The sequence below is a fragment of the Ceratosolen solmsi genome, unplaced genomic scaffold, assembly GCF_000503995.2.
Source record: "Ceratosolen solmsi marchali unplaced genomic scaffold, CerSol_1.0 scaffold2, whole genome shotgun sequence".
Taxonomy (NCBI): Eukaryota; Metazoa; Arthropoda; class Insecta; order Hymenoptera; family Agaonidae; genus Ceratosolen; species Ceratosolen solmsi.
In genome coordinates this window covers 4,075,646-4,097,646 of record NW_011948422.1, presented here as the reverse complement: position 1 = coordinate 4,097,646, position 22,001 = coordinate 4,075,646, and the positions used below count along the sequence as shown (strand labels likewise).

At 27.4% G+C, this 22,001-nt stretch overlaps 1 protein-coding gene across 1 annotated transcript in view; it reads right to left on the bottom strand.

Annotated features, from left to right (window-relative positions):
- The window catches only part of LOC105362022 (atrial natriuretic peptide receptor 1), a 149,200-nt gene that overhangs the window by 2,318 nt on the left and 124,881 nt on the right, over nt 1-22,001 (bottom strand). The window contains exons 16-20 of the mRNA XM_011499347.1: nt 20,275-20,424; nt 17,221-17,413; nt 12,576-12,750; nt 6,446-6,544; nt 57-148 (exon numbers count right to left, since the gene is read on the bottom strand). Coding sequence (XP_011497649.1) covers nt 57-148; nt 6,446-6,544; nt 12,576-12,750; nt 17,221-17,413; nt 20,275-20,424 — 709 coding nt within the window. The remainder of the gene's footprint in view (nt 1-56; nt 149-6,445; nt 6,545-12,575; nt 12,751-17,220; nt 17,414-20,274; nt 20,425-22,001) is intronic.

The following is a 22,001-nucleotide window of genomic DNA, read 5'->3' as shown; positions in this document are numbered from 1 at the left end:
TACTCGCAATATTTCAAGCGAATAATATATATTATAAAGAATTCTTTTTAGTTTACCTTCAATGTAACCTCTCCTCTGCAAACAAGATCAAATGTCCCAAAGGTATCAAGTATTTCCTTCGTCTTTGGACTTACGTGTATTTTCAGGGCTATGGAAATATAAGAAAGTACAGACAGACAATTGCAGTTATTTATTATTGTAAATATTATGTAATTGAATAGATAGTGGAAAATAGGAAGGAGAAAAATTAGTCATGTGTTATTTAATTCAACTAAAAATAAGACGTAGCCGTGTAATGACTATGTTTGTGCTGTTGGGGCATTGGAAATGTACTGTTGTACAAATTTTATGTTTCTACGGTTTTACTTTGGCACTGATAAAAAAAAAAAAAAAAAAAAAAAAAAAAATGATACAAATCAAGAGTAATAAGAAACTTTTTTCTATTGGAAAAGAACTTGCCTTGTGCCGGTATTTTTCCTACTTTTATGTTTTATACGTTAAGAGCAGAAATCGTATGATATTATATTTAATTAACAATCAAGAAGAAATAAAATTTAGATAAAATAATAATTAATATAGATTAACAGATATTTTACATTTTTTGCAATGTTTTTACAATGTTTTTACAATGTTTTTACAATGGTATGGTAATCAAACGCCGCTCGGCATCCCAATTCGATAAAAGTGAATTGTATAAGTTTTGTATTTTTGTAAATACGTATTATTTGCCTGACTGTTCATATCGTACGAAAATGAATTATTAATATGAAGTTCTTTTGGAAAAGCAGGAGAAAAAAAATAGTAAGTTTAATAATCATTTTGTATGCACTTTTCAATTTACTTAGTTACAGATAACGAGGCTAAATTAAATTTATTCCAGTCGACGAAATCTTTGTTTTAATAGTACAATCTTTCCAACTGTCTCACTTTAATCCCCTCCCCCCCCCATTCCCCCTCCCCCTCTTCATATAATGAATTAAATAGGCGCTTCCCACGATATTCTTTCTTGGGCTAAGTTTTTCACTCTGCTTCCATTTTTATTTTCCCTCAATTTCGAGACATGGTATTATGCGCAATTCGGATTTCTTTTATTTTCTCCTAGCTTCTCCTAATTCTCATTTTCATTCAGTTGCGCTCAGACTATTATGCTCCTTCTTCTTTTTATATTAAAAAGAATCTAGCATAAAATGTAATCATGGGACAAATCGATTACATTGCTCATTACTCGTATATATTGCTTACAGGCACACGAATACGAAAGCAATAACGATGGTCTTTTAGCCCGTTAAATAATTGTTTCTCGGCTAACAAGTAAATTGCTCGTTTATGTTCTCTCGCGTTTCAATTTCTATTCCAAGGATGCGATACAGAGGGATATTTACTATTTAAGACAAGTATGTGTATATAATCAGCTAAACTCTACGATTTGTGCTCCATCCATCTAGCATATTTATAAGGCCATAAATTATCAAATAAAATGTACATCAACGCTCTAATTGACTTTGAAAATCAAATAGTAGTGGCGATACATAAATAATAAAATGTGAAATCACGCAGTCTCTAACGCTAAAGTAACTCCACGAAAGTCTTTCTACGATTACAAATGATATTACGTAGGACTACGAAGAAAATCCCAATGAAAGCTTGCCAAGTGAGTATCGAGCGACGACGCGACATTAATAATATTAACGAGTATTTTATCGATGCTCTAATGCACAGACTTTTCTTTTTATATTAATATATTGGCTATGAAAATGATTGTTTACTTAAATTTATGTCAATACAATTGTACTTACTATCTGAGCATATACATCAGCGAGTATTGGAAAGTTGCCGCTGAACTTAATTAATCTTTAATTCGAAAGAGTTTCAAAACAAATTTCACTCAAGTTGGGCACTTTGATGCCACCCTTTTATCCACTCGACTATTTGAACTATCGAAGATATATTTGGAAAGTTGAGAACAACAAACTTGTGACACGTGTTTCATGAATATAACATATGTAATGTAAAATAAAAGAACGCACGGACTTTCTTATCAAATATTCGCGGTGATGAGGGCGAGTTGCGCGGCAAGTTACCAATGTCGGAAAGTTCAAAGTAACGAAGTTTTTGGTGCCAGAGTGCCTCTCCGGATATTTTGTACTTTTTGTGAGATCAGCAGGCAAAATTCCCCACTTATCCACTACACAGTGCGTGATCATCGCGATTATGACGCGATTTCTGACTTATTATCTCCAAAAGTCCAACTGCCTCTTTAATAAACAATAACGTTACGAGTCAATCTCTACCTCGTAAAAGATTCTCCAGCATTTCCGCAATCTATTGATTGGCTGTTGTCATTTGTAGATTTTTGTTGATTTGGAGGAAAAGCTTTATGAGGAAATGAATTACAATTGGATAATGGTGTTACGCGATGATGATGTCTAAAGCTTTGTTGGATTCGCCTCGACAAAATTTTTGTTTAATTTTTCCTTTTAAAATCAATCGCCACTAATGAACTTATTACGAGACATTTTACTTATCACATGTATTTCTTATTTTAATGTACCGTGTACGTCAATTATTATTGATTCGTCACTGCTTTAGAGATCTTATATTGCATACGATATAATTCCACAACAATTTGTTTCTATTATTATTATTGGTTATTATTGGCTATAGTGCCGACGGCTGCATTATAAATAATAATGAAGCAATTTGTCACTTAAATGATATGACAAACTTGTTGCTTTGCATTATTTGATTTGATCTTGCTTCAAATTGTAAATTTATTCATGAATTCGTCAGTAGGTATGAAATGATGATAGCTTTAATATTTATGAGAGTAGCAAGTTCTATTTTAAAATAATTTCAAGATTGTCTCAGTATTTTAATGGTAATTATAATTTTTAATAAATTTAATAAATTTAATAAATTTAATAAATTTAATAAATTTAATAAATTTCATAAATACGACCAAGCAACGCAAAACATTATTTACATTGCCTTATTAGCATTGTTACTTTAATTGTAATAAGGGTGTGATAGGAATGGACAATAATTTCGCAGGATTACTCGTTGCTGCAAGTGAAAATGTACTTGTAGTAATTCTGGCGATAATAGACATCCACACTGCAACGATGCGATGACTTTTTGCAAATATCAGCTTCCTTTAAAAACAATTGCGTCCCTCACATACTCATCACTACAACGACACGGTTAGTTATTATACAAGTGGAGTTTAGTAGGCCAGTTAGTGTTTAGTACGAAAGCGTCGGTTTAAGAGAATTTCAGTATCGTAATTAAATTAAATTGAGCAAGTTGGGCAGGTAGAAGAGTGTGCGTCAAGCTCCTATACAATGATCTGCATAGTTAAAATAAAAATAAAAATGTCATTCCCATAATAGTTTCCCAATGATCCCTTTTCTTTTCATCTTGGTGAAATAAAGGCGACGGTTGGAAAGTCGTCGTCATTGTTCTCGTCAGAAAAAAAAAAAAAAAAAAAAAAAAAAAAACGAGAACGAATACTAAGCACGCGTAGATGAAAGCTTCTGCTTTCGTATGCCCCGACCTACTTAACTATGACTGCAAGTCGCCAAGTGTCGAGGTGAAAAAAAAGTAAAAGATGAGCGCAAAATCCTACAGTAGATAATCATGACCGAGCCGTGGTTTTCAAATACCTTCATATCGTCTTACTTTATATTTTTATGTAAGAAAATGAATACGCAAGGCCACTGATATACGTTTCTTAAAATTCATGAACATTATAAAAAGTATTATAAAAATTTTTGTAATTAAAAAAGAATGATTCGCGTTTTCAAGACAACAAACTTACTTCTTCATTTAGTAAAATTTTGTATTTATATATAAAAATTCTCACTGCTTGTAAATTGAAAATAATTTTCTTTTTTTTTTCTTACCTAAAAAATAATGATCCTTATACCGTACGAATAGCATGAAATCGGACATCGACGTCACTTTATGTACATGACATTATTTAAGTCCTACCTATTTTTAACTATGGATAGTTTTGAAAAGATGTATAGAGATAAATTGACGAAAGGAAAGTAACAAGGTCACACGAATTACCAATAATTGCTTCATCAACCTTTTTCATCGGTTAAGAGTAGAGTAGTCAATTTATTAAAAAAATGAAAAATGTTAAAAAAGAGATGATCGAAGATTATCGATATACTAAGGTATACATATATATATATATATATATATATATATTTGCATACATTGTTATTTCCTTATATAATACTCGTAATTTTAACCTAAATTTATTTTATACGACGGCGAAAAGTAAGGCTATCATAACGTATATTATAATTGTAAAAATCTACAATTGATTCTCAATGGTTTATATATATATCGATTATAGATTATTTTTCTTTAATATTGTATGTGTGCTCTCTGTGAATCTCGTTATGTTCTACTACGAAAAATACGCTCGACTGAAGCGATGAAAGGAAGCGGTTAAATGATTTTGCGTTTCGGATTCGTTCAATCGGAAAATGTCATCCGTTAATTACGTTAGCATAGTTGAACTGGAGTAAGACCAGTACTGCATAATTCAATGGGTTATAATTTCATTTTCTTTACTCTTACACGAGCGAAATTATTTTCTAATAATTGAATTGTTGCCACGCGTTAAAAGATTGGACATTGTGAATGATGTACTTTGCTGAATTGCATTAACGATAACCGAATTATTTTTACGATGAAAACTTTACGTTACATAATTTATTGCTAATATCACTTTCGTTATTCTTTCCCATATATAACGAAGATTCGATAGATATAGTTCAATCAACGATTGATTGACTGTACGACAATATATTTATCATAATCATTCTCGAGAGCCACAAGTTACACAATACTTTTTATTGGATACAATATACTCTTTAAATTATCTGAATAGTTGTGATTTTTACTTTCTACATAGTGTTTTTTTTTTTTTTTTATTTGAAAAGATTAATTGCTTTTTAAAATTGTATTTTCAATGCGTATTAATAAGTGATTCTTGGGAAAATAATTATATATATATATATATATATATATATATATATAGAGAGAGAGAGAGAGAGAGAGATCTTGAGTACATTCGATATCGTATTTGAAATTGCTTATGACATACATTATTATTTGATCATTTTTGGCTCATTAATGTTACTGAACAAAATAATAGCAATGCTACATGAGATTAGATTTTAAAAGAAACTTAAATAATCCGTCATATCGTAAATAATGCAGAGAAATAAATTACAAAAAATTACAATTTATGAAAAGCTTCTTTGTAGCGGTATTATTGAAATAATAATAATATTTATATACATATATACATAGCAATAATTTTCCCTCGATCTTCTTGGTTTAACCAATGCGATAGAATAAAAAAAAAGTTCGCTCATACTAATGTTCAAGCAATATTATTCATGCTCACGGGTATACAGTTATTGAATAACAAAAGAAAAGAAATAGAAAAGATCGATTAGGAAGGAAGTGGCTCGAGTGTAAGCATCGCGTGCGCCTGCGCGCTAAAGCTTATGTTGATCGAGCCTAATGCCGAACTCCGCCGCCGACCGATCAACCGAATCCGCGCAAACCATAAACGATTCGAGGATTCAGCTCAAGCGCCAGTGATCCAACCACAGTGGCTCTCAACTACGCTAAGCCGAGCTTACGTTTAACCGGGCCCGGCACTACTCTGCACATGTTGTGTAACGACTACTTACCTCTCTTAATACCCGTAATAATTACTTCTTTATCCAGTTAGCTCTCCTTACGCTTCCTACTTACTTCAAGGTTCATTTACTTTTGTTATCTCTTATTTTTGCCTCGTCTTACAATTTAATTCCCCCCCCCCTCTCTCTCTCTTATTCCATTTTATGAAACATGATTCTCATAGCGGTCTGTAGTTTAATTATGCCAAACAACTAAAATTCTGTCTTTCTTCTTTATTAATCTTGCGTTCATCATACCTCGAAAACATTACGAATTACTTTATCCGTAAGTGAATTATTATTTTATTTTATTATTTATTTATTTCACTATCTAATCGCTCGAGTATTCATTCATTAATTGCCCGGATTATCTTCTTCCTCATCCCTCCTTCATCCTTATCAACACTTTCCATTAGAGCACCGCACGACCTTATCGTCAATGGAATATTGAAGCTCACCTCATAAAGCCAAGCGCATCCTCATAAATTTACAATCTTACTCAATCTTACTCAAAGGATCAACATATCGTATAAAATGATATCGGATTATGTACGGCGTGTATAAAAAAAAAAAAAAAAAAAAAAAAATGCCGGGCTTGTATGGCTGTAATACGTATATGTTTATGTATACTCAGCCGTCTGAATACTTTCACTCAAGAGATACAAATGCTAGTACAGCGGTAGTAGTAGGACAGTTTGTTGAAAATTAAATGTTAAAATGACTTATAAAAGGCTCACCTTCGCCGTTGCTCTCCATCCTCGATGCCGTGTTTACTGTATCTCCAAATAGACAGTACCTAGGCATTTTTAAGCCTACGACACCCGCAACACACGGACCTAAAATACCAGGTTTATTATGCATAAAAGAAAAACACATTTATACCTAAGAAGTTTTTATATAGCTAAGGTTTTTATCTCCCTCTCTTCCTCTTTCAAGTTCTTTGTCCTCTTTCTCACTTAGTTTAGAACATTACCGTATGTTTATGAAGACTTACTGGTTTCGCTCTTTAAACTTGGTGTGCGATAAAGTTTAGATGAAGATTTTAAACACAAAAGTAGTGTTTTAGAGTGTAGTATATGCTTATTCCTCCTTTCACATTCGTATATAATGTAAGAAAGTGAAATACTTGAAAATAAAAATTAAACAGAAATTGAATTTTCTTTTAACGGCAAATGACTATTTGAAGTGATTTTAATAAAATAAACTACACCCAAACATATTGTACATGTATTAATGTTTATATGTACCGTAAATGTAATATGCAATGAGTTTTGTTCTGATAAAAACATTCTTATATTATATAAATGGAATGTAAAATAATTTATAAGTGTTATTAAATTATATAATTATATAATGAAATTCAATTATTGTACCTCAGTTTTATATTATAATTAGTGAAATATGGACTAAGTAAAATTATTGAGTCAAATGATAAGATTATATCTTTCGATATTTAAATATTGAGATAACCATTTTGTTTCGAAATCTAAAATTTGATTAATTAAAGGAGATGTACTCGTAAATTATCTACAATCACATTTAGTGTAAATTTAACTTACATTCTTATTTTCTATAATATTCAACATTGTTTAAACTATAAAATGAGAAGACAATTTGATCAATGAAAGATCTCACTTTTATCTTTACTGCATATTTATTATCAGATTAATTACACGAGATATGTCCATCAGGCCACTTTAAAGTGTGGTCGAAACAGCGATTTTTTTTTTCTTATAAATATAACTTATTATAATTAATGAACAATTTATATATCAGGTCTCAATTCCATATTCATTTCAATAAATTAAATATTTTAATAATTTCATATGAGTACATTGTATTAAAATTTAAATAGTAAGAAGTACTTAACCTAATTAAAAATAATCTTATTTAAAATTCTTAGAGGATAATACTTGAAAATTACTCAATACTAAACTGAGTATATTTCTTCTTTTTGCCATATTAATAAATGAATTTAAAATTTTAAATTATACATACGCATATATATATATATATATATATATATATATATAATTCAATCATTTTAATAATTTTAATAAGAATTTAGCAAAATATTTTCTCCTCGACTATTAATATTATATAAAATATTTTAACAGCACATACATTAATTATAGTTATAATATTTTTTTAAAACTATTTCTAATGTAAAATCCAAACACTTTCTATAAATAATCTATGTTTTCAGAAATTTAACTTACTCGTACACAATACTTCGTATACAACTATTTTTTTCAACAATACTAATAGAAGTTTTGTTTAAATATTACTTTAATACTGTTTTATCGAATATATGTTAGTTCATATTGAAGTTTTGCGTCGTTACATTTATCGACTATCTAGACGAAGTGAATAAAACTGCACAGTCAGAATTTATTAAATAAAACTTTAATCTGAATAAAAAGTATGTTTTTCAAGAACAATAAATATTTTTAAAGAGCCACCGAGACAACAAAAATTTAGCACTCAATCTTTCCTATCGGCGTCGACGGTGAAACTTATTATATCCTAATCTTTTATGTCAATAAGTTACTTTATTATTAAAACTAAAGTACAGTAAATAAAAGACTGACTTTTGAAAAATTGATTTTCATAACGCCAAAATTTTATTCAATAATTCAAAAATATTTTTGTTTTTAAATAGTTTGTATAATATTTCATTTTTCATGCTTTTTGTAGTTTAAGTATTCGATATTTTCGAAACATCAATTTATTATAATTTATTTGTAATCGTGGAAAATAAATGTATTAATGAAATTTTTTTTTCCAGTATCGAATTTACAGTTGGAAAATATAGAATATAGATCAAATAAATTAATCCTTATTAATCATGAAAGTATATAGTTGCAAATAATATAGTCTGTGGTGATACCGTTAGTCATGTATCATAACAACAAATAATTTCGAAATTTTTTTTCTTAAACATATTACATTAATTTCGTTATTTTTCAGTTTCGTCACATCGAGTTATTTAAATTTATTAAATGCTAATTATAATTTATTAAATACAATTAAACTTTATTCTAATGATCTTAAAGTTTTATTCTACTAAAATGAAATTTGACTATTTACTAGTGATAATATGAAATTATATTATATTCTTCATTAAAAGTTTCAAACTTACAATAAGTTCATATTTGATTCTAAACGTAATAATTGAAGCGATGACAACTGAAGTGAATTTCCTATTTGTTATTTATATATACATACATACGTGATGTATTATTACTATTTATTGAATACAATATTTGATTCTATAAAACTATGGAATATACTGGCATACTTACACAGAATATTTGTAAAATATATTAAATATTTTCAGTTGTATAATTAGAATGAGATTTATTTAATTAATTAGAACTATCAATGAATTTTACGAGAAAAAAAGTGAGATTGCATTAGAATAAAAACAATATTATTAATATAAAAGTAAAATTTTATTTTTATGATAGTTCTTTCCATTGTTTATGGATATGCGGTACTATTTATGTAATATATAAAATTTTTATACATAAATTCATGATTTTTCAAATGGCTGCTTTCTTATAATTCACGAATAGTCACGAAAATAGTGAACATTTAGAATTGCAAGTAACGTGCGACAAGTACAATTAGCTTTTTTGTGGTTTATGTCCATTGGTCACATGTTCTCGCGTTACGGAGATACTTTTTACTGATCCATCTGCCATTTCTTTTGGTACATCAATTTTTCACATGACAAGAGATTTTCTTATTGTCGATATTTATATTGAAATTTAATTGATCGTCCGTTCACTTTCGTGTAAATGAATCACGTCTTGACGCAATGTAAGAAGATATATGATATATATATATATATATATATATATATATAATTACTTTAAAGTAGTAATAATCTTATCATGTGAGAAATTATTACAAATTAAAAAATTGAATATATAAAGAGTTCATAAATTATAGGATTACCACTATTTTAATATATTTTATGAAAGAAGTTTCACGGGAAAAAATTGAGATTGATGTTCCTCTAATATTGTCACTTTTTTAATTAAATTTTCCAGTTTTAAATTAAATAATAAATTAGAAATAAGATTAAGTCATATACACGTTATATAGGCTTTATATGATGAATAATCTTCATTTTATTGATGATGTAAAATAATTATTATTTAGTGCATCAACATCAGCGTCACAGAAGTTACAAAATTATAAACAGTTAAAGAAAATATTGAAAATACGTTGGATGATTGGTTACGATTATTTTTTTTTCCTATTTAATGCACATATGGGTTTACATATGATTGTAACGTAACAATAAATTATTAAAATTCTTATTTTTGTGACCAAATTTAAAAGTTAGGATATATAAAAGTAATATTGCCAGTAGTTTTGTGCGGATCCTATGAAATATTATAAAAATAAAGAAGATAAATTATTTTTAGATTTTTAAACTAATTTTATTTTAATTTTATTTAAATTTTATTAAAATCTCAAGCGTTGTCATTTTTCGTAATTAATGAAATATAAAAAATACCTATTCGAAATAAAGAAAAATAAATTTTAACGATAAAATACAAGCAATAATGTATGTCAATGTATCTCTACATAACTATATAATATATTATTGCAAAATTAAAACAATATAATACATTATTATCTTCTTAATGAATTTAAGTTATGTAATTTATGATTAATTTTAAGATAGAAATTTAAAATGAACGTTAAAAGGCACACAATTTAGATTTAACAAACTATTAAAAATATGAGTTTATGGTTAAAATTGACAATCTCTAAATTTTGTTCGATATAAGAAGATATAAGTAGTATGAAAAATGATTGAAATTACAATTTTACTTCATCATTATATATTAAATTAATAAAATTTTATAAAATTGAAAAAATTCTAATATTTTCGTACATATAACATAAAAATAAAATTAATCGGATATTAAAGGTAGATTACTTTTTGTATAAAATTCTGAAAACTTTATTAATAATTCATTGCATTGATTCTTTCAACTCATGAAATTATTATAATTTTTAATTATATTATTTGTATACATATTTGTATTTGTAAAATTCTTTACAAATTATCTATGAGGAATGAGAATGGATATTTAGAATAGTATTAAAAAAGGGTCTTCTGTCTAAATTTTCATCGTACATATTCTTTTTAATAAATATTATATTATTATTATTATAACACAATAATAAAAAAGTGTAAGAGGTTAAATACTTTAAAGTTTTATATTAAAAAATGGATATTTATTTTTATATTCATTAATTTATAGCTTTTTTTATTACATTTTCATTCGCTAAAATAATCCGACAAAAATAATCTTTTCACATTTTCATTTTAGTCTTTTGTAACTTCGTTTACAATAAAAGCAATCGATTTTCTCATCATCATGTAGGTGTTAATCAAAATATTTTTTCTTTATACTAACTTATTTAAGATATATTTTTACTCGTTTATTTACATGGGCACCCAAAATTCTTCATATAAGCATATCATGCAGGATCATACATAATATGAACTAATGGAAAGAGAAATGTTTCAAGAAACATAACTATTATCCATGCCGAAGTAATTTTTTTTCAATTATAATTACTTTTTTGTACCGAAACGTTTTTGTGCCATCGACTCATTTATTTCTTTTATCATTACAGATCAATAGAAAAATAGAAAGTAATCGAGACTACAGGATACGTTAGGGAGAATTTAGAAAGAAGAAGTTCGAAAATCGAGGGAGAAATGCGTAGTGTGGGGGTGCCCGCGCGTATGAAAGAGAGAGAGAGAGAGAGAGAGAGAGAGAGAGAGAGAGACAGAGGGAGAGAGAGAGACAGAGACAGAGGGAGAGAGAGACAGAGACAGAGGGAGAGAGAGAGAGAGAGAGAGAGAGACAGAGATATGAAAGAAGTAGATTTGTGCAACATTTCTGACTCTTGTATAAAACATTTCGGAAGTAGAAAGATTAACGAGCTAGTGGAGTTGCCACAAAATTGCTTGATGAGTACCATCAATTGACTGCAACGTCTGTATCGACGAGACGATACGACAAACAACTTTTCCGGATTTTCTAATTTTTCCAGCTACTGTGAAGTAAGAGTCTTCTTTTTCTGTGTAAATATCCTTTTTAGTGTATCTATAATTTATATATATATATATATATATATATATATAAAAACGAGCAAAAAAAGGAACGAGAGGAACAAGGAGAAGGAAAAAAAGATATGAAGCTAAAGTAAATTTTCGAAGCACACGTCGAGGGATAAATAAACCGAATGAATAAGGGCAGCCAAACTTTTTTCCTTCTCAAAGTTCTATTTACTAGCTTAGCGAAGTTTAAGAGATTGAAGTCCTTGAATGCTTCTTACGTGGAAAAAATAATATGCCCTATGAATCATTTTAGCTGCTCATTTATTAGACGGCTTTAAGTATATTATCATCATAAAGATTAATTTATATAACTAAATTGAACTTTATAAAATGCATTATTTTTTCAGCTGATGACTACATAAATATATTGATCGCATAATTTAAAGAAAATCTTTAACTAAACGCATAATAATGTCCAACCATACAGCTTACAAGCCAATATTTATATATCAACTTTGTTTTAACAAGTATAAATATTTGTTCAATCATTTACAACAATAACAATATTAATAACAATTAATATGACAATACAGTTCACGTACAAGAAATTAATAGCAATTCATTTTTATTGTATACGTTCTCTATCACTTCTCTATTACTATATGAGGTCGATAAAACTATACTTATAAACAATGCTTATAAACAAAATCCTTCTATTCGTCAGACGCAGACTCACTGACATTATTTAACAAATCATAATTTTAACTTACCACTGTGCATGCCAATACGTAATTTCAGCTGCTCGTTAGGCCTGTGTCGAATACTGAATGTCATTACTGTATCTCTTAGGGCCAAACTCATTCTTGCTATTTCCCTGGCGTGGTTCATACCATTTCTCACTGGTAGACCAGAAACAACCATATAAGCATCTCCTATAGTTTCCACCTGAAATGTATTTTGCAAAATAACGTAGATCTTTTACATTTTTAAATCTGATAAACATGAAATCTGCTGCCGATAATTCATCTACGATTATATTCCAGCTACGAATTTTTTCCAAATCAACATACATTTTGCTTCACATACAGAGCAAACAAACTTTTATAAATAATAATTCTCGAGGCATAACATCTACGATTTATTTATTCATATATTAATGAAACGTTAAAACGTTTATATAATTGTGCTCTTGCCATATATATATATATATATATATATATATATATATATTGGCTAAGAATGATCAAAGAATATTATTTGTATTAATTAATCAAAATTATATCATGTTTAAGAGTATTATAAGTAACATTATTTCATACAGTCATTTTATTTTTTATTATATATTTTTATTATAAAGCATTATTAAAAGGACAAATACTCATATAACCCATCGATCAAAGTTAAGGAACAAACGAGTGTTGCTGAAGAATAAAAGTGACTTTTCTTTTTAAATCTTCTATCTGTATTTTGAGAAATTGAGTTAGACCCTTCATACCAGGATTCTAGATACCTAACAGGGCATAAGCTAAAACGATATTTTTTCTTTTTCTATCTCTAACTTAAGTTAAGCTTTCCAGTTTCTAAAAATGTTAACGAAAAGGAATATTGCTGTTCAAACTCGGTGAACATAATACCAAATTCAATTATATAATACCTGCATATTTGTATGCACACACATACACACACATACACACGCGCGCGCACACACATTTATAATATATATATATATATATATATATATATATATATATATATAATCACTCGTTGCTCGTCCTCATTGTTTGAATATTTTCAGTAAATTTAATAAAAATACATTTGCATGTATTTTTATTATTAAACAGTTATAATTTAAATTATAGAAGAAATGAATATATATATATATATATATATATATATATATATATATACACATCAAACTCGTTTATCTCAACTTTGAATAATTTAAGATAATAAGCTTTTAACAATCAAATAATTATAAAATGAATTTAAAAAACCCAACAGGTATTCAATTTATATAAATAATTAATTGATTTTTAATATTTTGATTATTGTTCACAACTATTGATAATATATAAATAATTTGAGAAGGTAGAAAAACTATTTATAAAGTAATATAATATAAGTAAAGAAAATAAGTAAAGAAATATAAAGTATTTAAAAATTGATTCAGGAAAATGTATTATTAGAAAATATTAATTAAAATATTCATACATAATAAAAAATGTACATTAAAATTTTAATTATGAATAATTTATAACTGTTTCTTTTGAAAACTTTTTATCAATTGAATTTTGTTTCCTTATAAACAATAGTCCTTATATATATATATATATATATTTCCTTATGTATACATAAAATGTATACAATAAATATTTTCTTATTTATATTTTAAGAAAACATTTTATACAAATAATTTTTCTTAAAAAATCCTTTATTTATATCAATTATGTTATATATTTGGATTTTAAATTAATTGAATCTATTGTATTTTAAAATTTTAAATCTGTAATAAAAGAATTTATACTTTTAATTACTAAAAAGGATTGCTAACTTGTAAAATAAAATAATCGATAATATTTGAGTTGAGAATTCGACGACTAATTTGATAATACAATTATTATTAAAATAAAATAATAGCAACAAATTTACTGCGCCAAATGTATGCAAATTAAACAATAATAAATCGTGATGAATATTAACCGATTGAATGACATTTTTCGCAGTCCGTTAGTCATCTCACTAAGCCTGGTAATTATTGTAAAAATTTCTAAATGTTAAACTAAATAAAGAAATTCAACTTTCGCATCTAATAGCGATCTAATGCGCTTATTTATCGTAAAGCAGCAGTTGCATTTTAACTTTGATACTCTAATGGATTTATGCCGTATTCCCGCATTCAGGGGCTTTTTAATGGACATTGGACGACGACTTCTAGCTGAGAAACTGCTTTGCAAACTTTGCCATTGGTTGAATGAGTTCTATGTCGGGGTGGACATACATTTGAATTGCAAATTAGTTGAATTCAAAATGTAACTTATGCGTGCATGTTTACGTATGGCTACATTGTAATGATTTTAATGTGTCATCGTCACTTTTCCTCTATAGTTTTTAAACTGTTTTTAGCAAAGAGTGATATTTTATATTATTGAATTATCAAATTGTAATATATATAGTGAGTATTTTACCATTTATTTATCTTGTAGCATTTTGAAAAATTAAAATGAAAGCATAAAGTTACAGTTCTCCGTTGTTAACATTTTCAGTTAAAATCTTCATGGAAACCATTGCTATAAAGTTTTGTCACGTAAATATCATTTGTGTGCATCTATTGATAAATATCAGATAAACTATATTTGTTAATAAAAAAAAAAAAAAAAAAAAAAAAAAAAAAATCGTTATAATATATATTTTTTTTTATTCAATTATTTTTTATACTACAATGTTATTAATCTTTATGAGAAACATAGTTTTTTCTAATTCAGATTGTTTCACTGAACAATCAGTATACAAACATGTAAAACTAGAAACTTACGGATTCGAGAAAAACGTGAAAAACTTTTGTGATTTTACAGGTATAGGACATTCAAGTGATTAACGCTTTACTATTCGATGTCGTGGTGAATCGAGAAAAATTTTTCCCGACACGAGCAATGCAGATAAGAAGGAAAGCGTACATGACAAGATTTTTAAACATTTACCAACCCATTTTCCAACACTTTTGTCACTCTATCCCTCCAGCTGCTACTTACACGTGTTAAATAATTTATGTATAGAATTACATTGCTACATGAGTATTTACGTGTTAATTAAACCCAAGCACTTTTGAAGGATAAATATAAATAAAATTTATACAAATTTTTATATATACTGTAACACGAGTTGCCGCAGTCCTGTTAATAAGGCAAAATGCCAGTAAACTTCCTGGTTAATGCATAACATTATTATTGTCACTTTTGTTAAACGAATGTCACAATAAGGTGGGGATAGCGGGGCGTGGATGGGAGGGTGACCGGTGAACCACACGTTCAATTGGGAAATGCGAGAAAAGGTGCAAGATCAATATATTTAAAGAGCGAAAGAGCAAGTATTAACCACAAAAGAGATAATAAGTCCATATGATAAATTAATTACTACGGCTGCGGACCAATTGATTTAATTGATTTTACCTTTTTTCTCCCAATTTCATTATCGTAACTTTGTACAGATGAATTAAATTCACTTCAACGGAATGTTTACTGTATTAAATTATTATTACCCTACTCTACTCAAATTGACCCTGGATGTGCTTGTGCTCACTGACCTCGCCAACAATTTCAGCTTTGACCCTTTTCCGCATTCCTTCTATATACCCTTCTCTGCATCACCCTGGCAAAATAAAATCCTTTTGGCGCTCATTAATCGGTGGCTACAAGTCAGATGTGTTCGAAAAGAGACTTACAAAATAATAGAGCAAACGGTAAAATATATTACGTGCAATAGTAGCAATGCGGCATAAAAAGAAATCACTTCCTCCGATTATTTAACCCATAAACATATTCAATAATATATGAATTATTTTAGGATGATACTATTGTAGTTCTTTAAGGAGTCTATCAATCATTTTGGTCACTTATAAATTAAAAATTATATGAATATTCGTTGTATAAAATTCGTTATTGAAATTAATATCGAATTAACATTAAATTAAATATGGTTTTTAAATACTTGTAAAATGAAACATAAAATTCATTACTCAGATTTCTTACTCTTCAAAGCACAATAGAACAGTTTAACTTATTACAATTTTCTATTTAAATTTAAATTTCATATTTATATATTCGACAATCAGATAAAAAATAATTCATATTTTTAACTTATATATTTTATAATAATCAAAATATATATATATATATATATATATATATATATATATATATATATATATATATATATATATATATATATATTTTGATTCTACTATAGAATGTGTAATAACTTTTCAATTAGCCGAATTAATTGAATATATTGTAATGTATAAATAATTAAAAGTGTAATAAGCAAATTTTTAATAATGAAAATTATATTATTCTTGTTTAAAAGTTAATGAAAGCATTGCTATTTTTTAAACATAAAATTTTTCGATATAAACACAAATTTTTCATTCATCTTTAATGTAAACCAAGTAATAATAAATAATTAGATTCTTTTGTTTTAGGTAAAACATATAAAACTACTAAAAATTAATACAGGTAGGCTCGCTCATGTAAGCGTGTATGCGCGTGCACACGCACTCTCTCTCACATGCACACACACACGCGCGCGCACACGCACACACACGCACAATAATACAGCACAAAATACAGCACAAAAGGTATCATTCTTTCACAAAAATTTTTTCGTATGTTCTGATTTATATAATAGAGTTATGCAACCCACCTTGTAAACATCGAAATTTTCAATAATGGAATCGAAACACGTATAGAGATCGTTGAGGAGGTCAACTACTTGTAGTGGTGTGCTTTCAGCAGAGAGGCTCGTAAAGCCTACAATGTCACTAAAATAAATCGTCACCTGATCATATGTTTCGGCGATTACGCTTCTTCCTAGTATTAGCTGTGACGCAACAGACCTGTGCACAAAGAAAGAAAAACAAATACAAAGTAAGTAATTATAATGACTTGAACTCCTGGAACATCATTGATCACCTCGTATATAATAAAATTTTTCTGTCCCATACTTTTATGTGTATTATTTTCACGCTAAATAATTTTTTACAATACTATTATATTTGTTAATTGATCATCCATGTGGAACATAATTGTTTGTGTTATTTTTTTATTTAATGAACGTTAGTGAATATGTGTCTGAATAAAAACTTAAAAGAGTTTTGCCCCACAATTAATTCTAATGTATACAAATTCTATTTAACTGTCTTCTCAATTATATGATTAATTAATGACATATTATTGTCTTTATCCATAAAAAATAAATGCTTATTATCTTTATTATCTTTTAAATTTAGATGAGATAACTTGTAATAGTAATGAAACTAGTTTTTCATAAAATTTGATAGAATTACAGCGTAAACTTAAAATGATCTATGCTTTTCAGAGTTTTTAATTTATTCACAATACGAAATATATTTTTTACTTTATAACAATAGCTATTTACAAATATTATTATCAGGCACGTTAATTAATACAGGTGAAGTTGGAATGATTATAAAAATATCATTCGTTGTTCGTGTCATCTTTTTACTTTTATTCGAAAACATAAAATTGCATAATTAACTAAGCAACAAAGTTGCAGAGAAAGGAAATAAATTTACCGTATAATTGTTAATTTCATAAATATTTGAAAAGAAAGTTGGCGCCTTCTTTTTTGTGGTATTTATAACGCATTAGAAGATTTGCTTTTTCAAACTGTATCTTTGATGTATAAACGTAAACACATTAATATGTTTAATTACTTATATAAGCTATTTGAATCATTAAATCCTTGCCGTTAAAGTATTTAAAGTATGAATAGATAAATTAAATGACAAAAGATAAGACTTCGATACTCTATTGCAAATTCTTACGGAATAATAAAATTTGCCATACTATTGGCCAATGAATTTTTCAAATAAATAAATATATTTTTTAAATATTAAAAAAGTCATTTATTCAACAATATTGATTCAATAACGCAATAAAAAATAAATATCAGCATTATTTATTTAATCAATATTTCTGATTTCTTCTCATTTATTTCTGAATTTTATTTAAATAAATGTTTATTTTTCATTTTAAGATAATATTTTATATATTACTTTAAGTGTTATACACAAAAAATTTCAAATTATTTTGAAATATCATCGTTCGTCATGTGGAAAAGGAAAATAATTTACTTTTCCATCTAAATGTGTATTATAAACAACTTTATTAAGTGAATAATTTTTTCATATTTATTTTACAAAATATTTGTAAATATTTGATATGTTATGAATATCTTTCCGTATACATCAATCATCAAATGATATATGTTTCTCAAATGACTGGCAAACTACATATTGATGCGTACTACTAAAAATACAAGTCAAGTCATTGCCACATACCACGAACTGTAATTTAGATATAATTTAATGCGTATTCTGATATGGACATCATAAAGTATATAAAAACTCATATAAAAATTGACTAACTCAAGTATATAGAAATTCACAAAATAGTTTCAATGCACATTTCTTTGAAATTCCTTCGACAATTTATAATTATGAAATCCTTAAAATACACGCGCACGCGCACACACACACACACACACATACACAGCCACACACATACACACACACACACACACACACACACACACACACATATATATATACGTTTATATAAATATATATATATAATTTCCTAAATAATGACGATAAGGGATAAACATCGTGAATTTTGCTTCGGTTATATCATATTTATAAATACATATGTGTGTGTTGTCCACTAATCATTTGCGATTATTTTGAAACAAATATGTCTTAACCAAGCAGAGTTTTTTTTACTTGACAGCTTCTGTCTTGCCTACGGCGATGTCAACGAAATACATGATGGCCATTTAGTTAGGAATCTCTCCTATCTCTCTTACTATATTATACGCCTGTTTCTGTCGGACAAATTATTAGAAACGTGAGTAAGTTTAAAATTAATGAAAACATTTAGTTTATGTAGATATGACAATTTTATTGTCACATTTTTCATGAAATAAATTTCGAAGCTAATTTAATTATATCTAATATTATGAGATTAGAAGAAAAGCTTTTAACTGAAGTTAACTTTTCATCCTCAATGAGATTTATCAAAACTGACAATACTTATTCTGTCAATAAATCAAGCACATTGATAAAGATTTTAAAAATACCACAATTTTCTTTCGTCTCCACGTGCAATATTTCAATGTCAAAATACGTTAAATGAAAAAATAAAAAAAATAAGAATACCTATTATAAGCTATATCATAGAAAAATACGATGACGTGGTGAATGGCCATTTACTTGATTTAAAATTCGTTTAAAAGAAAGTAAAGTTGCGCATAATAATTAAAAGTTAAAATGGGATAATCTGAGTCTAAATAACAAACAATCGAGATTAGCGGCACAAGTTAAATGCAGTGAGACGTCAATAGGAGAAGTCTAACAATCCTTGACAGCTGTAAAATTAGTTATCGCTCCTCTCTAAATAAATAAAAAAGTTGAAAAGTCAGGGAGTGCGAGGAGAGAAGATATATATATATATATATATATATATATATATATATATATATATATAGGTATATATCTATACCGATATCGCTTCCATGACATTTTTATTTCATTCGAGGGCAGCGAAGTGTGACGCCCCTAAGATTTCCTTAGGGGCCTCTTTGCCACCTCTTTCGACGCCGAGAGGCGTGGAGATCTCGTCTCTCGTGCAGACGATAATCCGGAGAGAAAAGTCGGACGAACGGGAAGCAACTTACTTGGGCAACAATTGATAGAGCAACTCCTCGCACTTTCGCTTCTCCTCGAGATAGTCAGCTGTGCGCTCGGCTACGAGATTTTCCAAATTGTCGGCATAATGTTCCATTCGCGACAGCAGATTGTCCAGGAGGTTATTGATTCGGCTGTCCCTGAAAATTCAAGGAAATAAGTATACGTGAAATGCGAAAGGTTCCTCGCTTTCTGAGAATTTTAAAGAGATTTTCCTCGTGTCATAGCTTTTCTATACGACCACTTTATTTGCGAGTGGAAAAGCTGATAAATAAATAAATAAAAAAGCTGATAAACGGCTGTAAAGCACTTTGCCTTATGAGTTCGTGTTACATTTTTTTATAAAGCTTTCGGTTTTTTTTTCTTCATAATTTTGGCGTTCGTACTTATAGAATATCATAGGTGATTTCCCATAATTTTAGAAAGTGGCTGTTCTTAAAATTATTTATACACAATATCCACAATGACTGTTGAGACTGTATTTTTAACCATTTCGGTATAATAAACGGAATTAATTGACTATTTAATGTTAAACCAATGTAATATCCTTTAGAAATATAGATTAATCAAATTTCAGTAATTTAGAAAGTGTCAAACAGATATTTCAATAAATTAATTTCTTTATTTTTCTGCGTATTTTACATGCTTCCAGTTCCAACAATAACATAAAGTATGCTTAAACGAATATTTATATTTGTATTTATTTATTTATAGCTATATTAATCTATTTAAAATATTTAACTTACTTTATTTTCTGAATTTACTTGTGAGACGATAGTATTTCATGTATTTTGTTAAAATATTTTGCACACTTCAAACACAAATAATATAATACGAACAAAACTATAATATAATATATATATATATTTATATTTTGCAAGACAAAACATCTATGAATATTAAGAAATTCATCACTAAAAATTTAAATATTAAAATTTAAATTTAAATTATTGAAAGAATTATCTATTTGACAATGAAATTACTAAAAGATAATTTGCAGCTTTAAACGAGACTGTGAACTTTAGATGTCGTAGTTGTATATTTTTAATAGAGTGGTGAAGTTCGACATAATTTCATACTACATTACAATTAAACAAGCAATTTAATTTTCTTTTAGAACTTTCCTTAATAATTTTATAGGAAACACACACTTTTAATGCATTTTTACGGATAATGGCGCCGTAACACTGACATATTTTTACTTCGCAGTTCATTCTATTCACTATACTATCTTGTTAAAGATATATTATTATCTGACTTTAGTTGCATATCGTATGGATTTGTTTAATTATTTTAACGCTCAATTAATTGAAAATTACAGTTTCATAGGTGACTTTTTGAAAATTAATTTTCTTTATTTTTCTAAAGTGTATAATATCTAATTAGCATTTTTATAAATAAAACAATTAATATAATTCGAAACATACTATTAAATAGAGAAAATAAAAATCTCATCAAACGTATATTATAATTAAATTAAAATTTTAAATACTTTTTTTAATATTTTTGACTTCAAATTATTATTATTTAAATTATCAAATATAAAATATGATAATAACAATGTGGAATATAAGTGTTTGTTCTTATTATTGTATAAACGATTAGTAGCAATAATAAATTCATAATATAATAAGATATTTGTAATGGCTCAATAATAAAATAAGACAATAATAAAATATTTACATAATTTATAAAATAAATATGACAATACTATGAA